We start from the raw sequence: 24,538 nt of genomic DNA on the forward strand, positions 1-24,538 counted from the left end.
TCCAGTGCTACGTGGTCCTCCTTTCGTATGGGCAGGAGTGCCAGGCCATGTGCAATCTCCACAAATTAGAAATAATCCTGTGGGCAGTTTAAGTGGGCGATTGCTAGACTTCGATATGTTGGGAGAAGTACAATTACCCCAAGCACTAGCATTTCTATATGCAGGTATGGTAGCATTTAGCCATTGAATTGTTTTTGTATCATTTTTGCCTGTATAGCTAAAATATAAACGATAATCCCTTTTTACAGATCCTATTAAGTCCAGTTCCTGTGGTTCAGTCCCACCGTACAGTAAATATGGAACCCAACCATCCTAATTGTTAACCACATCGCCAAACTCCTTAGCCGCATCCTCTTGTCCTGAGGGGATGGGCCAACCTTCGACAGGTGGTCCAGACAGACAGGTTGTAAAAGGATTTTCTGGAGAAGCGGTTGGTAGACATAATATGCCCTGTCCCGTGGGATTGGCCAAGGTTACCCAGATGTCAGGTTTGGGTTGAGGTGGGATCCATATTGATGCAGCTGATGTCGTGGCACAGATGATGGCGATGACTGAGGTAACGATGGTTTGATCCATCAAGCAGGCACTCATCTTGGGCCAGAACCGTTTCACTTCTTGGATTGTTTGTTTTGATTCCGCAGCAATTAAGATGTCATCCATATAATGGTAGATTAGAACATTTTCAAAATACTCTCATATTGGTCTTAAAACTGCCACTACACATTGTTGGCGGAAAGTGGGGCTGTTATTCGTGCCTTGCGGCAACGCTTTCCGACAGCAGCTTTGATGTGGCTCTGCAGCATTGATGGAAGGTACAGAGAAGGCAAATTCACGGTTCATCTTGTGAGGCGCGAGGTATGTGAAGAAACAGCCTTTTAGGTCACTGACGGTGAGAGCCCATGGTTGTGGTAACACTGTCAGTGAGGGGAGCCCAGGCTGCAGAGCTCCCATATCTGCAGTGACCTCATTTATTTTTCCTAGATCATGTAAAAGCCTCCAAGAATTAATTTTCTTCTGCATCACAAAGACAGGCGTGTTCCATGGGCTAGTTGTGGGGGCTGTGCAACCACCCTCTAGCTGTTCACCCACCAGCCTGTGTAGCTGCAGCAGTTTTTCTTTCGGGAGGGGCCACTGATCTCCCATGGGGCTCAGTGGAGGCTCCAGGTCAGTGGTGGGACCTGCAGGACAGCAGCCCCCTGGCAGAGCCCGTGCCGAGGAGTGCACCCCATGGCCTGCACAGCCCCTGCCCCACAGGGCAGGAGGTCCAGGCAGCACGTAGGAGCTGGTCAGAACAGATCTCCCATCTGGTCCAATAATGGCAACAAGCACTTTACTGGGTTTTGGGAAAGTCTGACCACCGATTCCCAATAAGGAAGCACCAGCATCCACCGAAGGCCACTGACCAGGCCAGTGTGACACAGAAAAGACAGCGACATCTGCTCCACTATCAGTGATTCCTCACATAGTAATTCTTGTCTGTCCTGGCTGTAAAGTGCAGGATGATTTGGGTCGATCCACAGTTAATTGTCGAGTCCAATAAGTTTCTGGCAACCCTGTAGATCCCAGGTTGCTGAGCCTGGCGCTGTGCGGGTGGCGCTGGGTGAGTGGGGCAGCAATGCCCCCACTGCACCATTTGGCTCCTGCTGGCACCGCACACGGTGGCACTGGTGCCCATGGCGTTACTAGTATTTCTGCCTTGCAGTCAGCACCTGTGGCCCCAACAGCACAACGAGGCCTCTCAGTGTGGGGCTGGTCCCCTTGGCAGCGCTGCCCCCCCACTGGGCGGACGCTGTGTGCCCCCTGGAACAAGCCCATCGTGTCTGGGGCTGCAGGTGTAGAGGTGGCTGGGTGGCCTGGGCACCGCCTGCGAGGCCACTCGGGGGGGCATGGGGGAGGGTCTGCTGCCATAGCTGGGGGGCGTGAGGGTGATCTGCTGTCATAGCGGGGGAGCATGGGGGTTGATCTGCTGCCATAGCGCGGGTGGGGGGCATGGGGGGTAACTGCTGTCGTAGCGCGACCCCTCGTGGCGCTGCGCTTGCGGTTCCGCGCTAAGGCTGGGGACCGGCCGTCCCGGTCAGTGGTGACCGACACCGATCTGCGGAACGCGCCCTTCGCCGCGCGGGCAGATCCCAGGCGCCCCCCCCACTCCCCGAGCTTCCCCTTGGGACAGCCCTTGGTCATCTGCTTTCCCTTGAGACAGCCCTTTCGCAGGGGCCGTGCTGACCGCACCAGAATGTTGCCGGGACTGAACTGCCAGTGCAGTGAACGTTTCCCTGAGCAGGGACACCGTATTGCCCAGACCCAGCACTCCTACAAGCATTCAACATATCATCCATGCTAGGATTCCTTAAAGGTTGTAGTACTTACTGACAGTCAGCGTTGGCATTTTCAATAGCAAATTGTTTAAAAAAATACTCACGTACTTGCTCATTATCAATCGGCTTTTCCAATGCCTCATTAAGTCGGTCTAAAAACTTCATAATTGGTTCATTTGCTTCTTTTTTAATACGGACAAAAGTCTGCCCCTGTTTACCGGCTTCAGGGACAGCTTTCAAAGTATGGAGTGCCAGTTGTTTAACTTGATGCAAACCTAACTGGCAAATCCTAGCTTGTGCAGCACTGGTGCTATGTTCAGCTTGCCCTAGTGATACATCGGCATTGACCACTCGCAATGGGTCGTGCACCCCCAACACTGAGTTCTCAGCAGCTTGGACACCTGCAAGCTGCTTCATTTTTGACTCCCACATACTGTATTGCACGTCTGTCATTATCAAGCGAAACAACATTTTAAAATCATTTGGGGTAAACACATGAGTATCACAGAGAGATTGTATCAAACGGGTTGTATAAGGAGCCCCAAGCCCATGGCCCGTCACTGTTCACCTGATCTCTTTGGTAAGAGCATATGAGACTTTCCCATCGTGGGTCTTGATCAGGCATATACACCACAGGGAAAGCACACAGCACAGCTGTGTCCCCTGCTCGTCTCGCTTCCCCCTTTACAGCCACCCATTTATCATGAGGAACTGGAGGATATAAATCAGGCTTCTTCTCTGGATAAATAAGGCCTGGGTCAAAAGGGTCATCCAGGTCATGATTATCTGGTAATAGAGCCACAAGAGCAGTAGCATCAGGTTTAGTTTTTGGTCTTACGGCAAGGTCTGCCAAAGGGGGTGGCGGAGAAGGAGCTGAAGATGCTGCATCTACTTCCTTTGCTTGTGAGCCAACATGAGCTTTTAAAGTTTCAAAAATAATTTGCCAAGGGCTCAACAAAGTGGCTGCTACCTTATCATTTTTTGTAGCACAGTCCTATAGTTGGACGCCTATTTTATCCCAAATCTCTGGAGTATAAATGTTAGTAATATTAATGGGTGGGTTGGCTTTTGATGTCCATAGAAGAACGTGTTTCAGTTCTTCCTCATCTACTTTCTTCCCATACTTCTTAAGAATATTAGTAAAGACTTGTAAAACAGTGCTCTGCTCCTCTGTTGAAGCAGTCCCTGTAGTTCTCAGCAGCTTACCTTTGTCCTGCGGTGGGTTATGGAGCACGCTGGATACACCGCCCCATGGTGCGTGGTCCCGTGGTTCAGCTGGGCTGTGCCACCGGACTGACCGCCAGTCGATTTCAGGCCCCGTGTTTGTCACGCACTGGTCATAAACCACAGCGAGGTTGTTGCTCGTATTCTCAGAAACAGAATTAAGACTCAAAATGGAGTCAAGTGCCAAGGAACTTTTATTTGCCCGACAACTGGTTTGCAAGCGTAAGAAAAGAGGAAGGAAAATGAAAGAAGGAAAAGAGAAGAGTTAATTGCAATAGGTACCACTGCGGCGCTAGGGTGTCCCAGCAGTCTGGCCTCTCCAGTCCGGTGGAGAAAGAGATCTGCCGCTGATGCAGGTACCACACACACACAGAGGACCCAAAAAGAATGAACGAACCGTGGTGTTTGTTGTCACTGTTCTTTTATGGAGTTGTCTTGTTGAATATTAATTATTTTTCTCAGAACCATTTTGCATATTCCAGGAGCTGGTTTGCATAACCCCCCCCACACACACACCCACACACACCCACACACACCCCCCCACACACAGAGTCTAGTTGGTCTTCGGGGGTCAGTGGCCCCCCCCAACCTTCCAAACCCCAGCTCTGGGCACATGTGGAAGAGTTACATGAGAGTTCCTGGAACCAGCTCTGCGTTCAGGCTCAGCAGGAACAGGAAAGCCCTCACCTGGCAGTTAGACCCCGTGCCGTTGCTGTGGCAGCGAGGTTCTTCGGGGTTTGATGTCCTGGCAATGCTGAGACAAACAACCGACTCAGCCTCTCACAGCGCTGGGCCATGTGTGGCATACTGACACACGGGCTCTGAATGCGGGTCGAAGACCCTCTATTAAAATCAAGCGAGCCTTTTCATACCTTTACAGCACGCTGACGTACCAGCCTGTAACCATGCTCAGTAATTTGCCATGTGGCTCTTTTTTTACTGCACAGACACAGCAGCTCAGGAGCTCCCTTATCTACAAGGCCACAAGCTCTGCTGACGATGTCCTGTATCTTAGTTTCCCTTGTGGCTCCCATGGCCTCCTTCCAACGAGCACAACTGCGTCCTCTTCCCTGGGTCTGTCTTTGTTCACTGATTCTGGCAACTGGCTCAACAAACACCCTCACCAGCGCTCCCCGTGAGCCCTGGTACCCGGGGCCGGCGCTCCCTGTGGTTCCCGGTGCCCGGGGCTCCCCACCGCTGGGACCGAGGCTCCCAGTGCCCGGGACGGCCGTTGCCGGGGGCTCCCCATGCCCGGCGCCAGCGCTCCCCACACCTGGGGCTCCCCGCGCCCGGGCAGGATGCTCTGGTACGCGGATCCCCTCGCCCGAGGGTCCCCTCGCCCGGGGCCGATGCTCCCCGTGGGTCCCCGGGCCCGGCGGCCCGGCTCCCGCCCGCCGCCGCCGCGTCCCCACCGCCCCTTCCGGGCGCGCCGAGGCGGGGCCGGCGCCATTGCGGCTGCGGGCCGGGGCGCGCTCGGGCGTCGCAGCCGCCGGCCCGGGCAGCGATGCAGCGGGTAAGGCCGGGCGGGAGGCGGCGGGGGGTCGGGCCGCGCTCGGCGGCAGCACCGGACGGAGCCCCCCGGGTCTGCGGCTGCCGGTGCCCGGGGGCGGGGGGGCGGGCAGCCAGCCCTCGGCCCCGCGTCTGCCTGTGGCCATGGGGGGTCCCGGGCAGCCCCCGGCCCCATGTCTGCCGGTTCCCGTGGGGGGGGGTTGGGCTCCGGCCTGCAGCCCCCCGGCAGCTGCCGCAACCCCCGGCCCCGCTCCCGGTGCAGGCAGGCTGTGGCCCGGGCCGCCCTGGCCGGGCTCGGCGGTGGGGGCCCCGGGTCTGGGGCGGCGGGACCCTCGGGGCTGGCTGCGGAGCCGGGACCCCCCGGCTGGACACAGCGGTGCCGCGGCAGCCCAGCGGCAGGCGGCCCGGCGGTGGGGACGCGGCAGGGCCGGGGCGCGGTGCTGGCACCCCCGACGGGGCGGCTGGCGCCCCTCAGCCCCGGCGGCCCCTCAGCCCCCGCCCTGTTTTGCAGGAGCAGGTGCCGGTGACGTTCGAGGACGTGGCCGTGTACTTCTCCCCCGAGGAGTGGGCACAGCTGACGGCGTGGCAGCGGCGGCTCTACCGGGAGGTGATGCTGGACAACTACGACCTGGTAGCCAGCCTAGGTAAGCGGGGGCGCCGGGGGTGCCCCAGGACGGAGCCGGCAGCGCTGCCGGGCCGGGAGCACGGCCAGTGGCTCAGCCGGGGGTCCACGGGCTCAGCCGGGGGTCTGCAGCTGGAGCCCCTCGGGCCAGCCGCGCGGGCAGAGCTCGACCTGCCGTCTCTCCATGCAGAGCGGGACCGTGGCGTGCCCGCTGCCCCCCCCCGGGCCTGCCGAGTCCGTCCCTGGTCTGTGAGGAATAACTGCTGCAGGTACCCCGGCCCCGCTGCCCTCCACCCTGGCCCCCCCCTGCTTTGCTGCCATGGCTGGGGCTGGCGCCGGTGACTCCCCAGGGCCCAGACGTGGCAGCCCCCTGGCCCCACTGCTCCCACAGCCGGCATCCCTGGGGCACGGCCCCCGGTGACAGTGACACCCCTCGGGCGGTTGGGGGGATGCTGAGGTTCCTCTCTCCCGCACAGGCTTCAAATCCAAGCGCATCCACAGAATGGAGCCTGGGGAAGAGTCACATGGGGGCGTCCCTATCGGCAGGGGGGACGGCAGAGCTCCCAACGCCTCTGGCACCCGTGAGTGACTGCAGGGACGCTCCGTGTGGCTGGGGGCTCTGGGCTGGGGAATTGGTGCTGATGTAGCCAGAGACGGCAGCCTCGAGCGTGGCATGAGGCACCTGGCCCCGGCCAGATCCCGCAGAGGCGAGCTTCCACCTGACTTCCTCGCTGGGTGGGTTCAGATGTCCCACCCTGGCCCCCCAGTCCCAGCTGTCCCATGGGCATTGCAGGGGCAAGGGGAGGCCGCGGTGGATGAGGGGCTGGTGCTGTGGGCATGGGGAATATCGCGAGTCTGGTGGTGCCCCCGTGCCGGGACATCCACGCCATGACTGTGCCCCTGTTCCTGACAGCTGCCTGGGGCAGGACTGCCGGCGAGGACCTGTCTGAGGACGACGACCGGGGACGCTGGGTCCCATGTGCATCACCAGCCAGGGCAGCCGAGGAGTGGGGGTACCCCACACTCTGCTCTGGCTGGTGCGACATGGTGCCGGGGGCCTTGGCCAGGGATGCCCCGCAGGCGCTGCCGGGGTGGGAGCAGGGGGAGAAGCTGCTGGAAGTGCCTGTGGAGGGGGGTGGGGGGCTCCTCATCTGCGGCATCTGTGGGCAGAGCTTCGAGGATGCAGCCAGGCTGAGTGTGCACCAGCGTGAGCATATGCGCCCAGCGCCCTCCTACCAGTGCGGTGCCTGCGGCAAGGCTTTCCGCCACCATTGCAACCTCCTGACACACAAGAAGCACCGGGGCCGGTGCCGGCACACCTGCATGGGGTGCAGCAGGACTTTCTGCTTGAAAGGGGACCTGCTGCGGCACCGGGCGAGCCACGGCGGTGACAGCGGCTACGCCTGCCCACTCTGCCGGAGCAGCTGCCGCCATAAACGTGACCTGCAGGCGCATCGCAAGGGGCACGCTGGCGCTGTGTGCCGCAAGTGCCCCGAGTGCGAGAAGCGCTTTGAGGACGAGGCCAGCCTGAGCCAGCACCGGGCTGCCCACTCCGAGGAGCGGCCCTTCCTCTGCAGGCGCTGCGACCGCAGCTTCAGCTGGAAGGAGAGCCTGATCATCCACCAGCGCAGCCACGCACAGGAGCGCTCCCACAAGTGCCCCGACTGTGGCCGCGGCTTCAGCCGCAGCGGGAACCTGCTGGTGCACCAGCGCGTGCACACAGGCGAGCGGCCCTTCGCCTGCCCCCAGTGCGACAAGTCCTTCTGCAACAAGGCCAACCTCATCACGCACAAGAAGCTCCACCGACGCTACAAGACCTTCTCCTGCTCCCAGTGCTGTCTGGGCTTCAGGTCCAAGAGCAGGCTGCTGCTGCACCAACAAGTGCACGGGGAGGGGGATGAGGGGACCCTCAGGGCGGGAGACGACTCTCAGGACTGCCAGCAGTAGCTGCGGCCACCTTGACAGGGGCTTATCCCTGTGCTGAGGGGCCATGAAGGCTGTGGCAGGGTGGGAGAGGATGTGACTTTGCGGTGCTCTGCCTGCTGCCTCCTCCCCGTCGCTCAGCCCCAGGGCACATCCAGGACCTGTGAGCCCCACTCCGCACTCCTTTGGACCTCAAAAAAATCCCTCCAAGGCACTTCTCAGTTCCCCCAGTCCCACTGGTGCCCTGTATTTAAAGCCAGAAGAGAGCGATGCCAGTGTGAGGTCTGGTCTCTGGCAGTGGGGTGGAAGGGCCCCATCCTGTGCTGGGGGTGGCAGCCCAAGAGCCTTTCCCTGCTGCCCAGCGCCCTGGTCTTCCCCTCAGAGCAGTGCCGGGGGTGGGCTGGGTGGCTTGGGGGATGAACAGACCCCCATCCCGACCCACTCCCAGCAGCGCTGCCCATTGGCACGGGCTGGGCGAAGCCGGGGTGGCCACCTCGTCCCCTGTCCCCTTGCCCAGCTGGGGCTGTTCACCAGCAGAGCTGTGCCAGGCTCCACGGGAGCTGTGAGCCCAGCTGGGGCTGTGGGTTGCCCAAAGCTGGGTGTGCAGGGCCTGGGGACCCTGCAGTGCAAAGCTGGGGTGCAGAGCATGGCCATGTGCCCAGCCAGTGGGACCCCTGGTCTGCTGGAGCATGGCCCCCCGGGGTTGGTGGGCTGTCCCGGCTCTACCTGGGGCTCAGGCTGTGATCCCTCCCCCACAGGGCTCGGAGGCATGGGGCAGCTCCTGGGGGTCCTTGTGGGGACACAGCTGTCCCTGTACCAGTGTCCCCAAGCCCAGACACGTGTGGGGGGGGTTGTTCCTGCCCCGTAGCGCTGCCCAAAGGGAGGGGCAGCACTTGGGTAGCTGAGGTGGGAGTGGGACCCCCCAGGCTTGTCTTCTGTGGCCACTCTGCTGCCAGGGTGCGGAGCAGGGCCCTGGGCAGCTCCCGGCGATGCTTGGGGACACGGTTACCCATCACTCCTGGGAGGAGTGGGCCGGGGTCTGCTGTGCCAGGTTGTGGTGAGCTGGTGTGGGGAGTTTCCCACTGTCACAGCATCGTGGTCCCAGGGCCTGTGAGCACAGCAGTGGTCACCATGCCAGGTATCTCTCGAGGGTGAGAGTCCCTGTGTGCCTTTGGAAGGTGGCTGTGCCAGGGTCCACATGGCCTGAGGGCTGGGGTGCCTGGCAGGGAGATGGATGCATGGCCCCGTGCCCTGGACGTGAAACGTCTGGAATAGGGTGTCATGAGTGTGCCCGATCACTTGTCAAAGGACACTGTAATCCCTGCAGCTGTGGGCACACCGGGCTGCCGGCAGGCCCAGCACATGGGCCAGGCTGTGGCTGGAGCTGGTGTTGGGGCTCCCACTTGCAGTGAGGGCATGGCTTTTGCTCCCCGAACGTTGTGGTGCTGGTCCCCAGAGCAGAAGGTGCCAGTGCTGTGGGGTGGTGGAGCCTGGGCGCAGAAATCCAGCTGGATTTTCCTCAGAGATGGTGCTGCTGGCTGCCCAGCTCCTCTGGGCCTGTTGCATCCCCTGTGTGCTCGTGTCCCAGCACTCACTGGCAGGAGCTGAAGAAAAAGCAGATTTTAGTGGTTGCAACTCAAGGGTCTGTGCGTGCTGCTCACCTCCCTGCCCCTGAGTGCCACGGTGGGGCAGCTGGCTTGGCATGGGCATGGTGGCATGGGTCCGGCGGGGTGAGGGTGGGACACAATCCTTAAGGCAGTGAAGGACACCCCTGAGATCAAAGCCACCTTTCAGCAAATGGGTTCCCTAAACTGTGCAGGGCTGATGACACGACACAAAGGGCTGAGTTGTCCTGGGTGCCCCGACATGTCCCCAGGAGCGTCCTGGGACCCACTGCATTCTGAGCTGCCTTGTACATTAGAGATGGGGGCAGTGCCTGGGGCGAGGGGTTGCTTCTCCCAGTCTTGGGGAGCGTGGCCACTGAGCCCAGGTTGTGGCTTTTCCCTCGGGCACCACCCAGCAGTGGTTCCCCTGTCCCCAGGGAAGTGGCAGTCTGCTGGTGTGTTTGAAGTCACAGAGCACCATGTCCTCAGTGCTTGCTCATTATTTAATAAATTGCTTTGGCAGGAACGTGGCTGTTGGTTTGGATGAGTAGTTGCCAGTGCCGCAGCAGCACCCAGTGAGCAAGTACGCTGCTCTCCTCCTCCTCTTCCTCCTCCTTCTCCAGTGCGGGACCAGCTGCTTAGCCCAGCCTTCCCCAGTCCTTGGCCTGGCATTGCCCAGGGACCCCCAAAGGTGTCTGTTCCCGAGGGCTGGAGGGACTAGGTGCCATTGGACTAGGTAGTTGCTGTAGGTCCCTTCCAGCTGAAATGTAACATAACATAACATGATATAACATAATGTAATACAATACAGTACAATACAATACAGCATGCTGTGCTGTTCTCTGAACTATGGCCTCGAAGGCAACATGCATCAGAGAGGGGCTGCAGCAGCCAGTGCTCACGTACTGGGGCAGCCCCCCAGCCCAGCAGGGGCAAGTGCTGGCTCAGTGAGCCCCTGCGCTTGCCCACTGTCACACCAGGAACCATGCACCGGCCATGCTGCCCTGCCTGTGCCCTGCCTGCTGGAGGGTCATGCTGCCCTGCCTGCTCCCTGCTAGCCAAGCTGTGGGACCGGTGGCTGAGGCCAGGCAGGCAGTGCCACAGCCACTTGCCATTTTGGTGCTGGCTCCTTCGTCACTGGAGTGGCCATGCTGTGCACTGGTGCAGGGAGCCAGGAATGGCCGCCAGGCCCCTCTGTCAGAGGCTCGTCCAAGTTTTGCAGTGAATCAAACTCAGTCTGGGGGGGCTGCCCTGGGGCAGGGGTCCATCCTGCGAGGGCCTCTGCTGCTGGCATGGGACGCTCAACCTCCTCCAGCTGGAAAATGCTTGGAAAATACAAGTATGTTAGTACTCAGGTGTACTTATTTGCACTTACTACTGCTTACTAGTCCTTGCTCGTACTTGTTAGTAGTTCCTTGTACTTACTAGCACCTATGAATAGGCGCAGGGGTGCAGCCCCTGGCCCCATGGCTGGCGGTGGGTGCTTGGAGCCCCACTCCACGGGTGCTGCTCCCCAGCCCTGCTCTGGGGGCACTGAGGCCGGAGCTGCAGCTGCACGTGGAGGGCATGGCCGCTCCGCACACCTGCTCGCACTGTCTGCCCAGAGCTCCCAGGCCCAGCAGAGCTTGGCAACGACTCTATAACATGGTGCTAAGTGATGGCTGGTGGTGGAGCCCCAGGAGCAGCGGTGCTGCCCACTGTGGTGCCCGTCTTGGTGGAGAACGCACACCGCCTCCCTGCCCTGCTCATGTTGCCCAGCCACTCACCAGACACCCCACCGTTTGCTTTTTTACCTGCAATGGAATAATGCACAGTAATGGCAAAGCCAACACTATGCTCCCCAGGGGCTGTGGGCACCCGTCCCGTGGCCGCAGCCCGGCACGGTGCCAGGAGCTGGCAAACCGGTGGCTGCCACTGGGCACCCAAACTATGCCCTTGACTGCCTGGCCGGTTGCTCACCCTGCGCGCCCCCCACCAGCCCCACCGCCCCGAAGCCGCCGCCTGCGCCGTGGGTGCCGGGGCCCCTCTGGCCGACCCTCGGCGGCTGGGCACCGAGTCCCGGCGGGTGTCCCGGTCCCCACAGCCCGTCGCTGAGCCGGGGGGTCCAAGGAGGGCGGCAGCAGCCACCGCTCCCCGGGAGCCAGCAGGCAGCGGGGAGGAGGCGGAGGCTGGCTGCGACCCCTTACCGCAGCCGCCCCGTACCGCCGGTACCCCGCACCTCCCGGTGCCCCCCCGCCCCGTACCGCCGGTGCCCCGCGCCCCCAGTGCCCCCCGCCCCCGCCCCGGCCGCACTACAGCTCCCGGCAGGCAGCGGGCGGAGCCTTTGTCCTGCCGCGCCCGCCGCGTCCTGCGGCCTCGGCCCGCGCCGGCAGCGCCCGGTGAGCGCGGGGGGGGCGCGGCACGGGGGGGGGGGGCACCGGAGCAGGCGAGGGGGGGACACGCCAGGCGGGGGGCACCGGAGACGGGGGGGTACCGGGAGAAGGGACACCGGAGCAGGCGGGGTGGGGGGGTACCGGGAGAGCGGACACCGGCGCGGCGGGGGCGGGGGGGGACACCGGGAGGGGGGCATCGGGCCAGGCGGGGGGCACCGGGAGCGAGGGGTACAGCGTGCGGGGCTACCGGGGCCCGGCCGCCTCCCGCGGCGGTGCTGGTGCCTGGCTGAGCCCCCGCCCCCCGACACCCCCCGCCCCCGGGACGAGCTCCAGTCCGGGCCGTGCTCGCCGGGGGCCGCCACCGCCGGCCGGGCGGGGAGGGGGGCGCGGGACCAGGGGGGCCGGGGGGGGCAGCGCCCCGAGGGGGGTCCCCCCAACCCTGCTGTGACGCAGGGTGGGCGGCGTGGCCGCCTCTCCCGGCCCCCTGCCCCGCGGGGTGGGGGGCAGCACCCGGGGCTCCCCGTGGCCCCGCGGAGAGCTGCGGGCTTGCGGCTCCCGGCTGGCCCCTGCCCGGAGCTCCCCCGCAATCCCCCGGCCGGGGGCACCGGAGGCAGCCCCAGCAGCCCCCAGCCCTGTGCCCGCTTGCCCGGCGCTGCCCGTGGCAGGACCCCCGCCCGCGGGGGCGGCCAGCCAGCCAGGAGGAGGGCTGGCGGGGGAGAGGCCCCGCACGGTTCCCGCCTGCCAGCGCTGGTGGCGCTCCCCGAACCGCTCGGTGGTCCGTGCCATGATGTCTGGGGAGCACCCAAGGGGCCCGTTGCCCTGCCCAGAGCCACCGGGGTGGGGTGCACCCCTGCACCCCCCAGCCCCTGTGCTCGGGTCTGGGCCCCGGTGCTGCTGGTGGCTTTGGCACGATGCTTGCCTTCGCCTGGCCTGGAAGCCAGAGGCACGGGGGCTGGGGGGGCTGCGGGGGGTGCGTGGCTGCTGCACATGGCAATTTGGGCAATGGTAGGGTGAGCTGGCACCGTCCTGTGCCACCCTGTGCTGCATCACACCCACGCCACCCTCCTTGGCCCTGCCGACAGCCAGGGACGGGCAGGGGGCAACTGGGGTCTGGGGCAGGGGTCAGGGGGGTAGTTGGCACAGCCCGGGCTGCCAGAGTGGAGGGGATGAGGGGAGGCTGGAAGAGACTTTCCCATCACTCGGGCAGTTTCTCTGGGAGGCAGTGCCAGGACCCCACCGATGGAGCCAGAGGAGAAGTCGTGGAGGGGGGACCTGCCGGATGCCTGTGACACAGGTGAGGCTGCCGAGAGCTCCTGTGGGGACCCGGCTGCCCTGGCACCACAGGGACCTCGCAGCTGCCGGCATGACGCCGTGCTGCCCAGGAGCCCGAGAGCAGCTCTGTCTTCCTCAGGAAAGGGCTGGGCTAGTGTGAAGCGTGAGATCGTGGTGAAAACGGAGCCAGAGGATGAGTCCTACGTCAGCTGTCACCAGGGCCTGGATGCCACTGTCCCCAGGGTTCCCAGCACTGGTGAGCAGAGCAAGGGGCTGGGGGCTCAGCAAGACCCGCAGCCCCTGGGGAATTGAGTCCCTGGTTCCATACCAACTGCTGTGGCTGGTGTCCCATGCCAACTGCTGTGGGTGGCATCCCGTACCGACTGCTTAGGGCGATATCTGTGTGGGAACATGGGAAAGGCCGCTGCACCCGGGAGCTTTGCTCGCACAGTATGTGCCCAGTGCTGATCAGTAACCAGGTATTCCCTCCTGGAGGAAACGGGGTGGTTCCTTCTCTTGCACAAATATTTGATGACTCCAGGTGTCCTGGTTCCCCAGGGCTCTCTGGCCAGGGCACCCACCTCCTTTCCCGCAGGAGTGTCCCAGTACTAGGAGATACCCAGTGGCTGTGGGGAGCTCCTGGGAACCCAGGATTTGCAAGTGGTGCCTGGAGCCAGTGTCAGCACTGGCAGAGCACAGGGACGTCTCCAAGCACAGAGTCTGTCCCCACAGCAGACACACCGTGCTTTCCCCCTGGCAGGCATCAAAGCGGAGACCAGCATCAAAAGCGAGCCTGGGGCCGAGGCGTACGGCAGCGGCTGCCCCGGCTGCCAGGAGCGGGACGCACCGCACCACCATGCTGCCGGTGAGTGGAGCTGGGGTCCGGGGGAGTGCAGCTGGCGTGTTCCAAGGCTTTGCAGGCTGCAGGAGAGGTGCTGGGGGCCAGGGTGGGTGGGGGGCTGGGCGGGGAGTCAAGCTCGGCAGCGGGCACCCAGCCAAGCACCTTGATCCACTTCACCTGCCCACTGGCCTGATGCTGTCTGCTCTGCCTGCCTGGAAACTCTGCCTGTTGTGGCTGTCCCCTGCCTCCCTGGGGATGGTGACACTGTCCCCTGCCTCTCTGGGTGTTGGGAGAAGGGTTTGCTGGAGTCAAGAAGACGCTCAATATGAGTTACGCATCTTGCTCAACTTTATTATTTTCTAACACTACTTATATAGAACCGATACACATGCATATTCGTAAAGCAGAAATATAATTGGTTAGTAGTTTCTAAACGCGCGTGGTTCTCACACCCCTAATTATCATAACTAAAATAAGCGTTCTATCCATGTAGCTAATTGTGTTGCTGTGCTTCAGCCTTGTAGTTTGTTACTCCCTATTTTCCCATACCGGTCCCTATCTTTCTTGGCCCTGCACCTGCTTTCCCAGCAGCTGTATCTTGTTACAGCCACGGCCTGTTGGCACAACATAATTACTTGGTCTCAGGATTCAAGAACAGCTCAAGGCTACCTTTCTTGTTAACTTCAGCACAGCAACTTCAGTGCAATTCTGATTACAGGCCTATTCTAATACCAGGCCTGGATTGTGCAGATCTTCAGAGATTCTAAGGCCATGCTTCTGCAGCCATTCTTTTACACCTGGGGATGGTGGCACTCTGTCCTGTGCCACCCTGGGCATGGCAAGACTCTGATCTGTGCCTCCCTGGGGATGGTGACACTGTCTCGTGCCACCCAGGGCATGGTGACACTGTCCTGTGCCACCCTGGGGACAGTGAGGTCCCACAAGAGCCCAGCCCTGCCCTCCCTGCCGGCAGTGCTGCCAGCCAGGGCCCAAAGCCCACTGGCAGCTGCCTGTGCCCGCCGAGCACCACGCTCTCCACGTGCAGGTGATGCCAGGCCCGAGGTCATCGTGAAGGTGGAGCCAGAGGAGGAGTCACACATTGGGTGTCCCCAGGATCTGGCTGGCCCAGGTGCTCCCAGCCACTGCGGCGGCGCAGGTGAGCACCGGGGGGGGGGATGGGGGCGGTGTGGGTGCGAGTGGCCCGGTGTTGGTGCCGGTCACTCTGCTGGGAGCCCAGGGCGCAGGGTCCTGAAGCGCCACTTGAGCAGTGGGTTTGGCCAAAATGTCCTTACGGGGCGGGGCGAGGAGGGGCGCAGTAGGCTCAGGGAAGGAGTCTGGAAGCCAGTGGAAGCTGAAAGCTTCAACCAGAGCTGGTACAGGGACAGGCGCCACCAGGCTTGGCTGGAAACAGCCCCTGAACCGGACCAGAGCCTTCAGTGGTGCCCTCGGCTGGGGCCGGGGGGCTGGTGGTGCGGCACTGTGCCGGGACCCCTGCTCCCCTTGTACGCTGCAGGTGGTGGAAGGGGAAGGCAGCTGCCCTCCTCAGAGGGGGACCTTTGGCATTTGTCACCATGGAGCCACTGCCAGGCAACACGCCAAGGTGGCCACAGTGCTGAGTGAGGCTGCGGTGGAAGCCGTGGGCTGGAGGGCGAGTGGGCGGTCATGGGCAGCACCGGCAGGCGATGCTGGTCGCAGCTGCAGGATGGATTTTTCGTCTTTATGTTTGCGGCTTTATTTGGCATTTCAGTGTTCCTCGGGGTTTGGTGTGACCCTGCCACGAGCCTAACTCACACATGGTGTGCGGTGCTTGTGCTCCCCGTGCCAGTCCTGGCTGGGACTTGGCCATGAGCTGGCAGCAGGCAGAGGTGACTGCGTGGTTGTCCCTGGAGCCATGTGGGTGTCCCCAGAGCCTCTCAGCTGCAGGAGCTGAGCCTGGGCTGCGTGGTGGGCTCGGGGCAGCCTCGCTGATGGCTTTCAGTGGTTAGGGGAGCAACTGTCCCCAGGGCTGGGGCTGCACCTGACGTGGCCCCCGCAGCCCCCCGTCCCACTCCCAGCAACATTCCAGATGGTCTGGGCGAGCCACTGGTCATGCAGGTGCTGGCATTGTGCTGCGCTTCTGCCTCTCTGGGCAGCCTCGGCAGCCAGGAATCATCCCTGTCCCTGCTCGCTCCCTGGGATCCCTGCCCCGAACTCCCGAAACTGACCCCACAGTGACGCTGCTGTGCCAGCCTTGCCACTCTGCTTGGCATGTGCTGGTGCCACCTGGCTCGGGGCTCCAGAGGTGCCCCCCGTTGCAGAACAGGGACTTGGGCTTAGGCCGGGGGGATCTGCGCCATTTTGGCTGTGGGGGAGGGATCACACATGGCACCTTCGGGTGTGCTGGGCCCGAGCGGGCATGGGCCCGGCTGGGTGCCGAGGGCAGGGTGGCCTCGTCCTGCTGCTCCATCACACGGGACAGGTCGGAGGTGGGCGCAGCTCGGTGCCTGCGGGGGTGGGTGCAGCTCTGCCCAGCCCGTGCTAGGACACCCTGAGGGGGGCTGCGGGAAGGGGCTGAATGTGGCTGCAGGGGTCTCCCAGGGGATCTCTGGAGCTGCGGCAGGTAACGGTGGGGTCACCTTCTCTTGGCAGGCCCTGACGGCGAGCAGCGACCCAAGGAGGAGCCAGAGGAGGTGAAGCCAGAGGCAGCTGAGCTGGAGAAGAGCCTGGGGGCTGCCTTGGGGGGCTCGCTCAGACCCTGGCCCCGTGTCAGCCAGTGGACGGTGCAGCAGGCACAGGGCACCGTTGCTGAGCTCCGGTGCAGCCCAGCAGTGCCCAGGGAGCGACGGGCTGCCCCCGAGCCCTGGGTGCTCTGCCTGGAGAGGGGCACAGCTCCGGTGGTGCCAGTGAGCAGCGCCAGGCAGAAACCTCCCTCTGCCTGCGGGGTGGGCAGTGCCATGGCCTCCGGTACCGAGCCGGCACGGCGTCCCTGTGGCCACACAGCCGAGCGTCCCTTCGCCTGCAGTGAGTGTGGGAAGAGCTTCCAGCACCGGGGGAACCTCATCACCCACTTGCGGGTGCACACAGGTGAGAAGCCCTTCACTTGCACCATCTGTGGCAAGAGCTTCAGCCAGAAGGGTGACCTGATGCGGCACCAGCGCATCCACACCGGTGAGAAGCCATTCAAGTGCACAGTCTGTGGCAAGAGCTTCTGCTCCAAGCAGACCTTCATCCTGCACCAGCGCATCCACACTGGCGAGAAGCCCTTCTCCTGCACCGAGTGTGGCAAGAGCTTCAACCGCAAGGCCAACTTCATCACCCACCAGAAGATCCACCGTGGTGAGCGCCCCTTCATCTGTGCTGAGTGCGGCAAGGGCTTCTGTGCCAAGAAGACCTTCATCCTCCACCAGAAAATCCACATCGGCGACCGGCCCTTTGGCTGCTCAGAGTGCGGCAAGAGCTTCAGCCGCAATGGTGACCTGACGCGGCACCAGCGCATCCACACCGGCGAGCGCCCCTTTGCCTGCACCGACTGCGGCAAGAGCTTCAGCCACAACGGCGAGCTGATCAAGCACCAGCGCATCCACACCGGTGAGAAGCCCTTCACCTGCACCGAGTGCGGCAAGAGCTTCAACCGCAAAGGCACCCTCATCACCCACCAGCGCATTCACACCGGTGAGCGACCCTTCGTCTGCCCCGAGTGTGGCAAGACCTTCAACTTGAAGACGACTCTGATGAAGCACAAGCGCATCCACACTGGCGAGCGTCCCTTCACCTGCCTGGAGTGTGGGAAGAGCTTCAAGTACAAGGGCAACCTCCGAACCCACCACCTCACCCATACAGTGGAGCGGGTCTACCCCTGCACTGAGTGTGGCAAGATCTTCAGCCACAAGAAGGAGCTGACAGTGCACCAGGGTGTGCACACAGAGGAGAGGATCCTCTCCTGCTACCAGGAGGGAGAGTCCTTCAACCCCTTCCTCCCCGTGCACCCCCTCCTCATGTCCTGCGCCCAGCTTCCAGTGCCACTGGAAGCCTTGTCTAAGTACAAGTAGGAGGGCTGGTGGCAGCAGGGACAGCCCACTGTCCTGCCTGTGGCACGTCCCCATGGCTCAAGCAGCCAGAGGAGGAACCAATGTCAGAGACTTGGCCCCGCTGCAGGGCCAGTGCCATGGGACACTGGCGGGTCCTGGGGACGAGGCGCTGGCTGGGGATGCCACTGGCTTTCAGCAGTGCTAGAGGGGCTGCCCTGCCGTGGCGGGGGCCAGGGGCCAGTGGCAGGGACAGGCAGCTGGGCTGGGACCCTGGGCGTGTGGGGCTGGTGGCCTGCCACCACACCAGCACCAATCACACCCCCAGGTGATGGGGGGCTTTCTATTATGGCAGGAGATGTTGTCCCCGACCCGAGAGTCCGCCGTCCTGTTTGCTGTTGGAAACCTTTTCAAAGTGGATCACAACGAGTAGGTGTGAAGAGATGGGTCCCCTTGCCAGGTTTGCTGTCCCCAATGCCGGTGCCACCATCTGTGCTGTGGCAGGTGCGGCCACCCCATCCTGTGCTGAGGGGCCCGGTGCAGCTGGGGGAATGGGGCAGGTCTGGGGCTGAGCGCCCCTGTTTCCCCTCATCCCCATCAAGGATGCTGGACTCAATGAGGAGCCCATGGCTACCAGGCACAGCCCCTCACCACTATGCTCTGTGCACGGTGACCAGCCCCTGTGCGGGGGTGAGCCAGCACCCCTCTTTGTCCCCCCAAAGTCCCGTCAGGCATTTACCCAGGCATGGGTTTGGCTCCCTTCCTGCCCCAGCACCTGCTGTGTGCCGGGGAGCAGGGCCCTGCGCTTTGGGGCTTTGATGGAAACCTGAGTATTCTGCTGGGGGGCAAACCTCTTCCCTCGGCCACTGGTTCTGCAGGGGGGGCTGCTTTTGGAGGGGCCATGGAGGCGAGAGGCCCTGGGGCACACAGGGACCCTGACCTGGCTGTCTCCACAGCTTTGCCCTGGGGCTCAAGGTTATGCTTGTCACATCCCTGCCTCAGTTTCCCCATCTGTGAAAGGGGGGTAACACTACGTGCTGCCTCCCGGAGGGCGTGTTAACCCCTTCCTGACCATGCAGAGCCCCACAGAGGGCAAGTGCTGGGCTGGGGCGTGTTGGAGCTGCCAGGGACAAAGGACAGCTGGTGGCTTAGCTGACGCATAGGAGCCCCCACCATGGGACACAGTGTGCAGGGACCACATGTATTTATGGCACTGTTGGTTTTTCCTAACCTAGACACTAATAAAAAGTGCAAATGTAAGAGAACCCATTTGCTGCTTATTTCTGCTCACCCCCCATGGGAGAGGTGGGACCCCTCATCCCTCCTTGCCAGGGGGTCCCACTGCCTCTCCCCAGCACCCAGCCCCATCCATGACTGTGGACCTGCTTGGGGGGGACAGAAGCATCGCCCCCTGCCCTGGCTCACAGGAAGGCACCTTGGCAGCACGGGGCCCAGGAAGGAACCACTCACCCAAACATTGCAAGCATCACATGCATGGCCAGCAGCCACTGGGTCACGGTAACAGCCCAGTGTGTGCAGAACCCCCCAGCTGCCCCTTTCTACCCACCACACTTTGACCTGGGCAGCACCATGCAGCCCGTCTCCCTGGAGGTTGGCATCAAAAGAGTTTAATAATGAAAGAATAATAAAAAATTGTAAATTGTAAGGAAAAGAGGAAGAAGGAAAAGAACAGCTCAAGCCCTGAGTGCAGGCCCAGGTGTGAGGGGGCCACTCAGCCAGCTGCTGTCCTGACACAGGTAGTGCCCCATGCCCAACCCCCCAGAGAGGTTGCCCCCAGTGCAGTGCCCAAAGCACAACAGGGCACCCACAGCCCTGCAGTGGGACCAGGGGGGCCACACACCCCGGGGAGGGGGGGGGGGCGCTGGGGGGGGGCCACTCACAGCCCTGCAGTGGGGGGCCGCAGGAGGCACAGGTGTCCCTAAGGGTGGGAGCATGGGGGACACTCACATCTCACAGCATGGGGGGAGGGCATCCACGTCCCTGCAGCAAGGCTGTGGGAGGCACCCTCATCCCCGGGGGTGGGGGGGCACCTGCATCTCTGCAGCGTGTGTGTGTGTGTGGGACATCCCTGCAGTGGGCCCGTGGGGACGGGGCAGGGGGTGCCCCCCCATCCCTGCGCTGGGGCCATGGGGGCAGGCAGGGCGCTGCGGGAGCTGGTCTCCCACTGGTGGGACTACACCTCCCGTGGGCACCGGTGCTTACCGTGCTGATGTGCCGCTCCCACCCCGGGGCTGCCTCTCTCAGCACAGGTAGGGGTGGCAGCCTGCGGTACGGGGGTGGGCACTGCCCCCACCACCCTCAGGGCTGCTGCAAATACCCCCCACCGGGCTCCCCGCTGCCCTCCCCATCCGGCCTGGGGAGAACTGCAATCCCACACACCAAGGGTGCTCAGCCCCCCGGGGTGCGGGGGGGTGGATGGTCAGCCCCCCAGACTGGGGGGGAATGGATGGTCAGTACCCCAAGATGGGTGCTCAGCCCCCCTGCTATCCCAGATGGATGTTTAGCCCCCCAGGATGGAAGGATGGATGGTCAGTCCCCCCAGATGGACATAGCCAGCTTTGGGGCACCAGGAGCGCCTCAAACCCCTGTCTGTATTGGCAATTCTCACCACTGTGCCAGCACGGCTGGCGGTGCAGGCAATGGGCTCAGGGACGGTACCTGTGCTGGTGGTTGTTGGGGCCTGGGGCAGTGCAGCCGGTGGCGTGTGGGTGCATTCTGCCCCAATTCATTAGTCCAAATACTGTGTTTGGCATGGAACAGCCATCCTTGCTGTGCTGGTGCAGCTGGTCATGGGACTGGAAGCTCCTGCGGAGTCCAGCACATCCCACCTCCGCCCTCCCAGATACACAGTGGGTGCCCCTGCCTGCTCGCCAACAGCTCTGGTGAGGTGGGTGCCAGCACTGCCCTGGCACACACCATAAGCCCAGCTGCTCGCCCCTTGCAGCCAGCAGGCAGAGCCATGGCAGCCAGTGTGCCACAGGCTGAGCTCCCTGTGGTTGGTGCCATGGTGCAGAACTCCCAGGGCCAGGGGTCCGGTTGCTACAAGGTGGGAGGGAAGCGCTTGGAGACCTGGCACGGTGCATGGTACCCCCGGCATTACCTGCCGAGCCACACCGTGGGCAGGAGCACGCCTGCTGCCAGGCCTGGTGTCGCAGTGCTGCACCCTGCCGTGGCGAGGGCTCCGGTGTGCGGCACAGGTCCCACGCAGAGCAGCGGGGTCATGGGGAACCCCCGCAGGCCTGCCAGTCTGCCCTCTCCTGGTGTGGCTGGTGGGCTGCCCCCACCTGGGACAGGCCAAGCGAGCCCCCCATGCCACAGTGACCCTGCTGCACCACCCGTTGCCTTCACTCGCATGGGATGCTCCAAGCGCTCCTCGTGGTGCCACTGCTCCCAGCGCGCCTGCCAGCACCGAGCTAGGCATGCTACTCGCTCCAGGTGCTAGTGATGTGTGAGGACATGGCCATGTACTTCTCCCCAGAGGTGTGGGCACAGCTGGTGGCATGGCAGCGGTGGCTCTACCAGGAGGTGATGCTGGACAACTACCAGGCAGTAACCTCTCTAGGTGAGGACTCTCTGGTGCTACTGGGCCAGGGTTGAGCCAGAATCCCCCCTCATTGGCTGGGGGCCCTAAAAGAGAAAAGCTGGCAGCAACTGGTGCTGCCCAAGCACTGCTGCAGCAGCTGCAGCTGCCGGCAGGTTTTACCCAGCCGGGCAGCTTCCAACTGGGAGCAGGCCTTGGGTGCTGTGGGATGGCTTATTTCAGTGGGAACGGCCCCACACCAATAATCATATGCCCCCCCCCCACCTGAGCACTTCAAGCCTGACCAAAAGCCAAACCATGTTAAGGGCATCACCCAAATGCCTCCAGCCCTGTCCGGCCTGGGGCATTGCCCCACTGGCAGCCTGTGCTGGGGCTCTGTCGCAGCACTAACAAACTAGCCAGCTGTAACAAGGCTTTTACCATCACATACCAGGTTAACTTCAATAAGTAGCTCCCACACCTTGCCCTGGCACAGCCACCAATCCCCCACAAGGTTTCAACAGTTCATCTACTGTCTGTGCTGTTCCTTCATCCTCTTCAGGCCAGTCCCTCTGCTTCTTGCCTCACCTGCATCCTTCCCCTTGTCTCTCCTACCTCCAAGACACTCTCACTCTCTCTCCTCCCTCTGCTTCTTCCAGGTCTCTCTTCACCCAGCACTCCCCTTCCATCCCCCTTAGAGCTATTTAACTACTTAGCAGGAACCAGCCACAGCTGCACCTTATCCACGCCAGCCAGCCCACCACCCCTGAAGCCAGCTCACAGCTGTATATTATCAATGTTAATGAACTTGCCGTCATTCCTCTATGCTTCCTCTACAGTGTTCAACCCCCTCTCAGCACCACCACACTCCCTCCTGCCCAGCCTAAGCCCCCCATGCCACCCTGAGCCCTCCCCAGCGTCCTGCCTGAGGGAGAGCTGGTGGGGTGCCGAAAGCGAGGGGCAAGGGGGCTGCAGGTGCAGGGCTGAGGGGGCCACAAGCTGTCCCAGGGGTGCAGGTGGGGGGTCCGTGGCTCTCTGCCTGGACAGGTTGGCCTGCCTTCAAGCCTGAGATCATCTGCAAGATGGAGCGAGAAGAGACACCATGCATGTGAAACCCCCCCGGGGCACAGCAGAGGCGCTGGACTCCCATCCCAGGCAGGTACTAGGGAGCTGGGGGGGGTGGGGGGAGGATCTGCCAGCATTGTCCCCTCGGCCTTGGGTGCTCCATACACTGGGGAGGGTGGGCAGCTGGCAGGGTGCCTGTGCTGCTCCCCACGGGGAGTGGTCCCACGTGCTCAGTCCCAGCACTGACCCCTCCATCCTCCCCAGCAGCCAGTGATGCCTGGAGGCAGTGGGAGGCTGGGGGGGTCCCTGGAGAGATGCTGGCACCCGCTGCGCTGCCCAAGTGGGGCAGGAGGCGGCAGGGGTGCTTGGCTCACAGCCAGCTGGGCAGGAGCCAGGGGGGCCCATTGGGGCACCACCACCTGCTCCCCACCCCCCAGCTGCTGGAGAAGACACCCCCCCCCAACATGCCCCAAGTGCAACAAGAGCTTCAAGAGCCAGACAGCGCTGGCCATTCACGAGCGGAGCCACATGGGCGAGCGGCCCTTTGGCTGCCCCTGCTGCAGGAAGGGCTTCCCCTCCAAGGGGACCTCGTGTCACCAGAAGACCCACGCCAGGAAGCCGGACACCCCCCGAAACCAGCATGGGCATCCTGGCCAAGCCGCTGCCGCCCTGCAGGCCCCTGGCCCCCAAGAACCCTGCAGCTGCGTGGAGGGGGAAGAGCTTGGGCAAGAGCCGGGACCTGTGGAAAAACCAGCAGATGCACATGGCGGCATGGCCGTTCCCCTGCCTGCAGTGTGGCTGCTGCTTTTGGCTGAGGCAGGTCCTGGCATCGCACCAGAAGGTGCACGGTGGGGAGAAGCCCTTCGGCTGTGCCGACTGCAGCAAGCACTTCGCTCAGAAGCATCACCTGCTGAGCCACTGGTGCATTCACACTGGCGAGAAGCGCTTCGCCTGCAGCCACTGTGGCCACCACTTCAGCCACGAGCACAACCTGGTCAGCCACCTGCGCATCCGCAGCAGGGAGTACCCCTTCGCCTGCACCCACTGCCCCAAGGCCTTCCGGGACAAGAAGACCCTCACCTTGTACCAGCACATCCACACCGGTGAGAAGCGGCGAGTGCGGCAAGACCTGCAGCCAGAAGCAGCACCTGAAGAGCCACCAGCGGGTGCACGGGGGCTTGCTGGCCATGCTGGAAGGTGGCTGGTGGGATGGGGCGGGGGTGTCCGCCCCCGGCAGGGGGTGGGCGGAGGTCAATCCTTACCAGCGCGGCAGCCGCAAGAAGCGGTTTCAAGACGAGCAGATCATGCTGGCCCACCAGTGCACCCATGGCACCCCCAGCCCGTGGCTGCCCCTGCAGCCCACTGCCCCCTGAAGCTGCTGCTGAAGGGTCCCTGGGGTGCGAGGGGCTGCTGCAGGGGGGGACTGCGGGGGGGTCACCCACAGCACCAGCCACCAGAGCAGTCACACGTGAGCCCGGAGAAGCATCCTCACAGGTGTGGGCTGCCTCCTCCTCAGCTGCTCCCTGGGGACACATGGCACCTGCCGGTGGGGGAGCTGTCACCGCAGCCCCTTCCCCACCACGCTGGGCCCTACGGCACCGGCAGCTGCTGCGGCAGAGCACCGAGCCATGGGTGCGGGACTAGCTGCTGGGATGGGAGAAGGGCAATAAACCACGGTGCAGTCAGGATGGATTACAGGACAGAGGGGAAGGTGCTGCTTTATTTTTCCACCGGGAAAGTAAATAAAAGTCTTCTCAACGCTGAGGACAAGCAAGCAGCGCTGCAGCAGCGCTGGGGCTGGCATCCCCCTGCTCGTCCCTAGGAGGCCCCTTGCCCAGCCAGGAGCAGTGAGCGGTGGGGTCTGCCCAGGGCTGAAGCAGCGTCCCGAGGGTTGGGGGCTCATCTTGGCGAGAGGTGCCGGACCCTCCCAGACCCAACTGCTCTTCCCATCAGCTGTTTGTAATTTTAGTTGGGTTTTTTTTCAATCAGACAGAAGCAGAAAACCACTTGTGCTCCAAATTTCCCTTTATTTCCCCCAAAAAAGCTGGAGCTGGGGGTTGGTTGGTGCATCAGTCAAAGCTCAGCTCTCAGGTTTGGCTTCAGATGGGTGCCGGGCAGCTGGGGTGGGTCTGGCAGGGGCTGCCGGGCTTGGGGGGCTATGGAACTGGGGGGTGTGTGTGTGTGTGTCTGTGTCTGGTGGGACCTGCTGGGCTTAGGGGGGCTGCTGAGCTGGGGGGCCTGTGGAG

General features: G+C 62.8%; 2 protein-coding genes across 8 annotated transcripts; both read left to right on the top strand.

Annotated features, from left to right (window-relative positions):
* The first annotated feature begins 4,981 nt into the window (after window positions 1-4,981).
* Window positions 4,982-18,951, top strand: LOC119146503 (zinc finger protein OZF-like). 7 transcript variants are annotated; one of them, XM_037384299.1, is made up of 6 exons: window positions 11,505-11,575; window positions 12,777-12,863; window positions 12,981-13,097; window positions 13,602-13,706; window positions 14,728-14,838; window positions 16,311-18,951. In XM_037384299.1, the coding sequence occupies exons 2-6, from the start codon at window positions 12,809-12,811 to the stop codon at window positions 17,708-17,710; spliced, it is 1,788 nt and encodes a 595-aa protein (XP_037240196.1). In that variant the 5' UTR covers window positions 11,505-11,575; window positions 12,777-12,808; the 3' UTR covers window positions 17,711-18,951. The 7 variants fall into 7 exon arrangements, with proteins under 7 accessions (XP_037240199.1, XP_037240196.1, XP_037240194.1 ...); XM_037384300.1 differs by having other exon boundaries at window positions 11,523-11,575; window positions 12,793-12,863; XM_037384302.1 differs by lacking the exons at window positions 11,505-11,575; window positions 12,777-12,863; window positions 12,981-13,097; window positions 13,602-13,706; window positions 14,728-14,838 and adding exons at window positions 4,982-5,052; window positions 5,560-5,692; window positions 6,147-6,251; window positions 6,584-7,553 and having other exon boundaries at window positions 16,654-18,951.
* A 3,611-nt stretch (window positions 18,952-22,562) lies between these two features.
* LOC119145910 (gastrula zinc finger protein XlCGF8.2DB-like) lies at window positions 22,563-24,143 on the top strand. Its single transcript, XM_037382707.1, has 2 exons — window positions 22,563-23,689; window positions 24,115-24,143. The coding sequence occupies exons 1-2, from the start codon at window positions 22,933-22,935 to the stop codon at window positions 24,141-24,143; spliced, it is 786 nt and encodes a 261-aa protein (XP_037238604.1). The 5' UTR covers window positions 22,563-22,932.
* Window positions 24,144-24,538: the final 395 nt, after the last annotated feature.

This window comes from Falco rusticolus, chromosome 4, assembly GCF_015220075.1.
Source record: "Falco rusticolus isolate bFalRus1 chromosome 4, bFalRus1.pri, whole genome shotgun sequence".
In the NCBI taxonomy this organism is placed as follows: Eukaryota; Metazoa; Chordata; class Aves; order Falconiformes; family Falconidae; genus Falco; species Falco rusticolus.

Bases quoted from the DNA above. Each gene is read 5' to 3' on its own strand.
- LOC119146503 (XM_037384302.1), top strand. The intron at 5,693-6,146 runs GTAAGCGGGGGC...TCTCCCGCACAG, and splicing joins CGACCTGGTAGCCAGCCTAG to GCTTCAAATCCAAGCGCATC. The intron at 6,252-6,583 runs GTGAGTGACTGC...TGTTCCTGACAG, and splicing joins TCCCAACGCCTCTGGCACCC to CTGCCTGGGGCAGGACTGCC.
- LOC119145910 (XM_037382707.1), top strand. From the start codon at position 22,933: ATGGGCATCCTGGCCAAGCCGCTGCCGCCCTGCAGGCCCCTGGCCCCC. The intron at 23,690-24,114 runs GTGCGAGGGGCT...GCTCGTCCCTAG, and splicing joins GCTGCTGAAGGGTCCCTGGG to GAGGCCCCTTGCCCAGCCAG.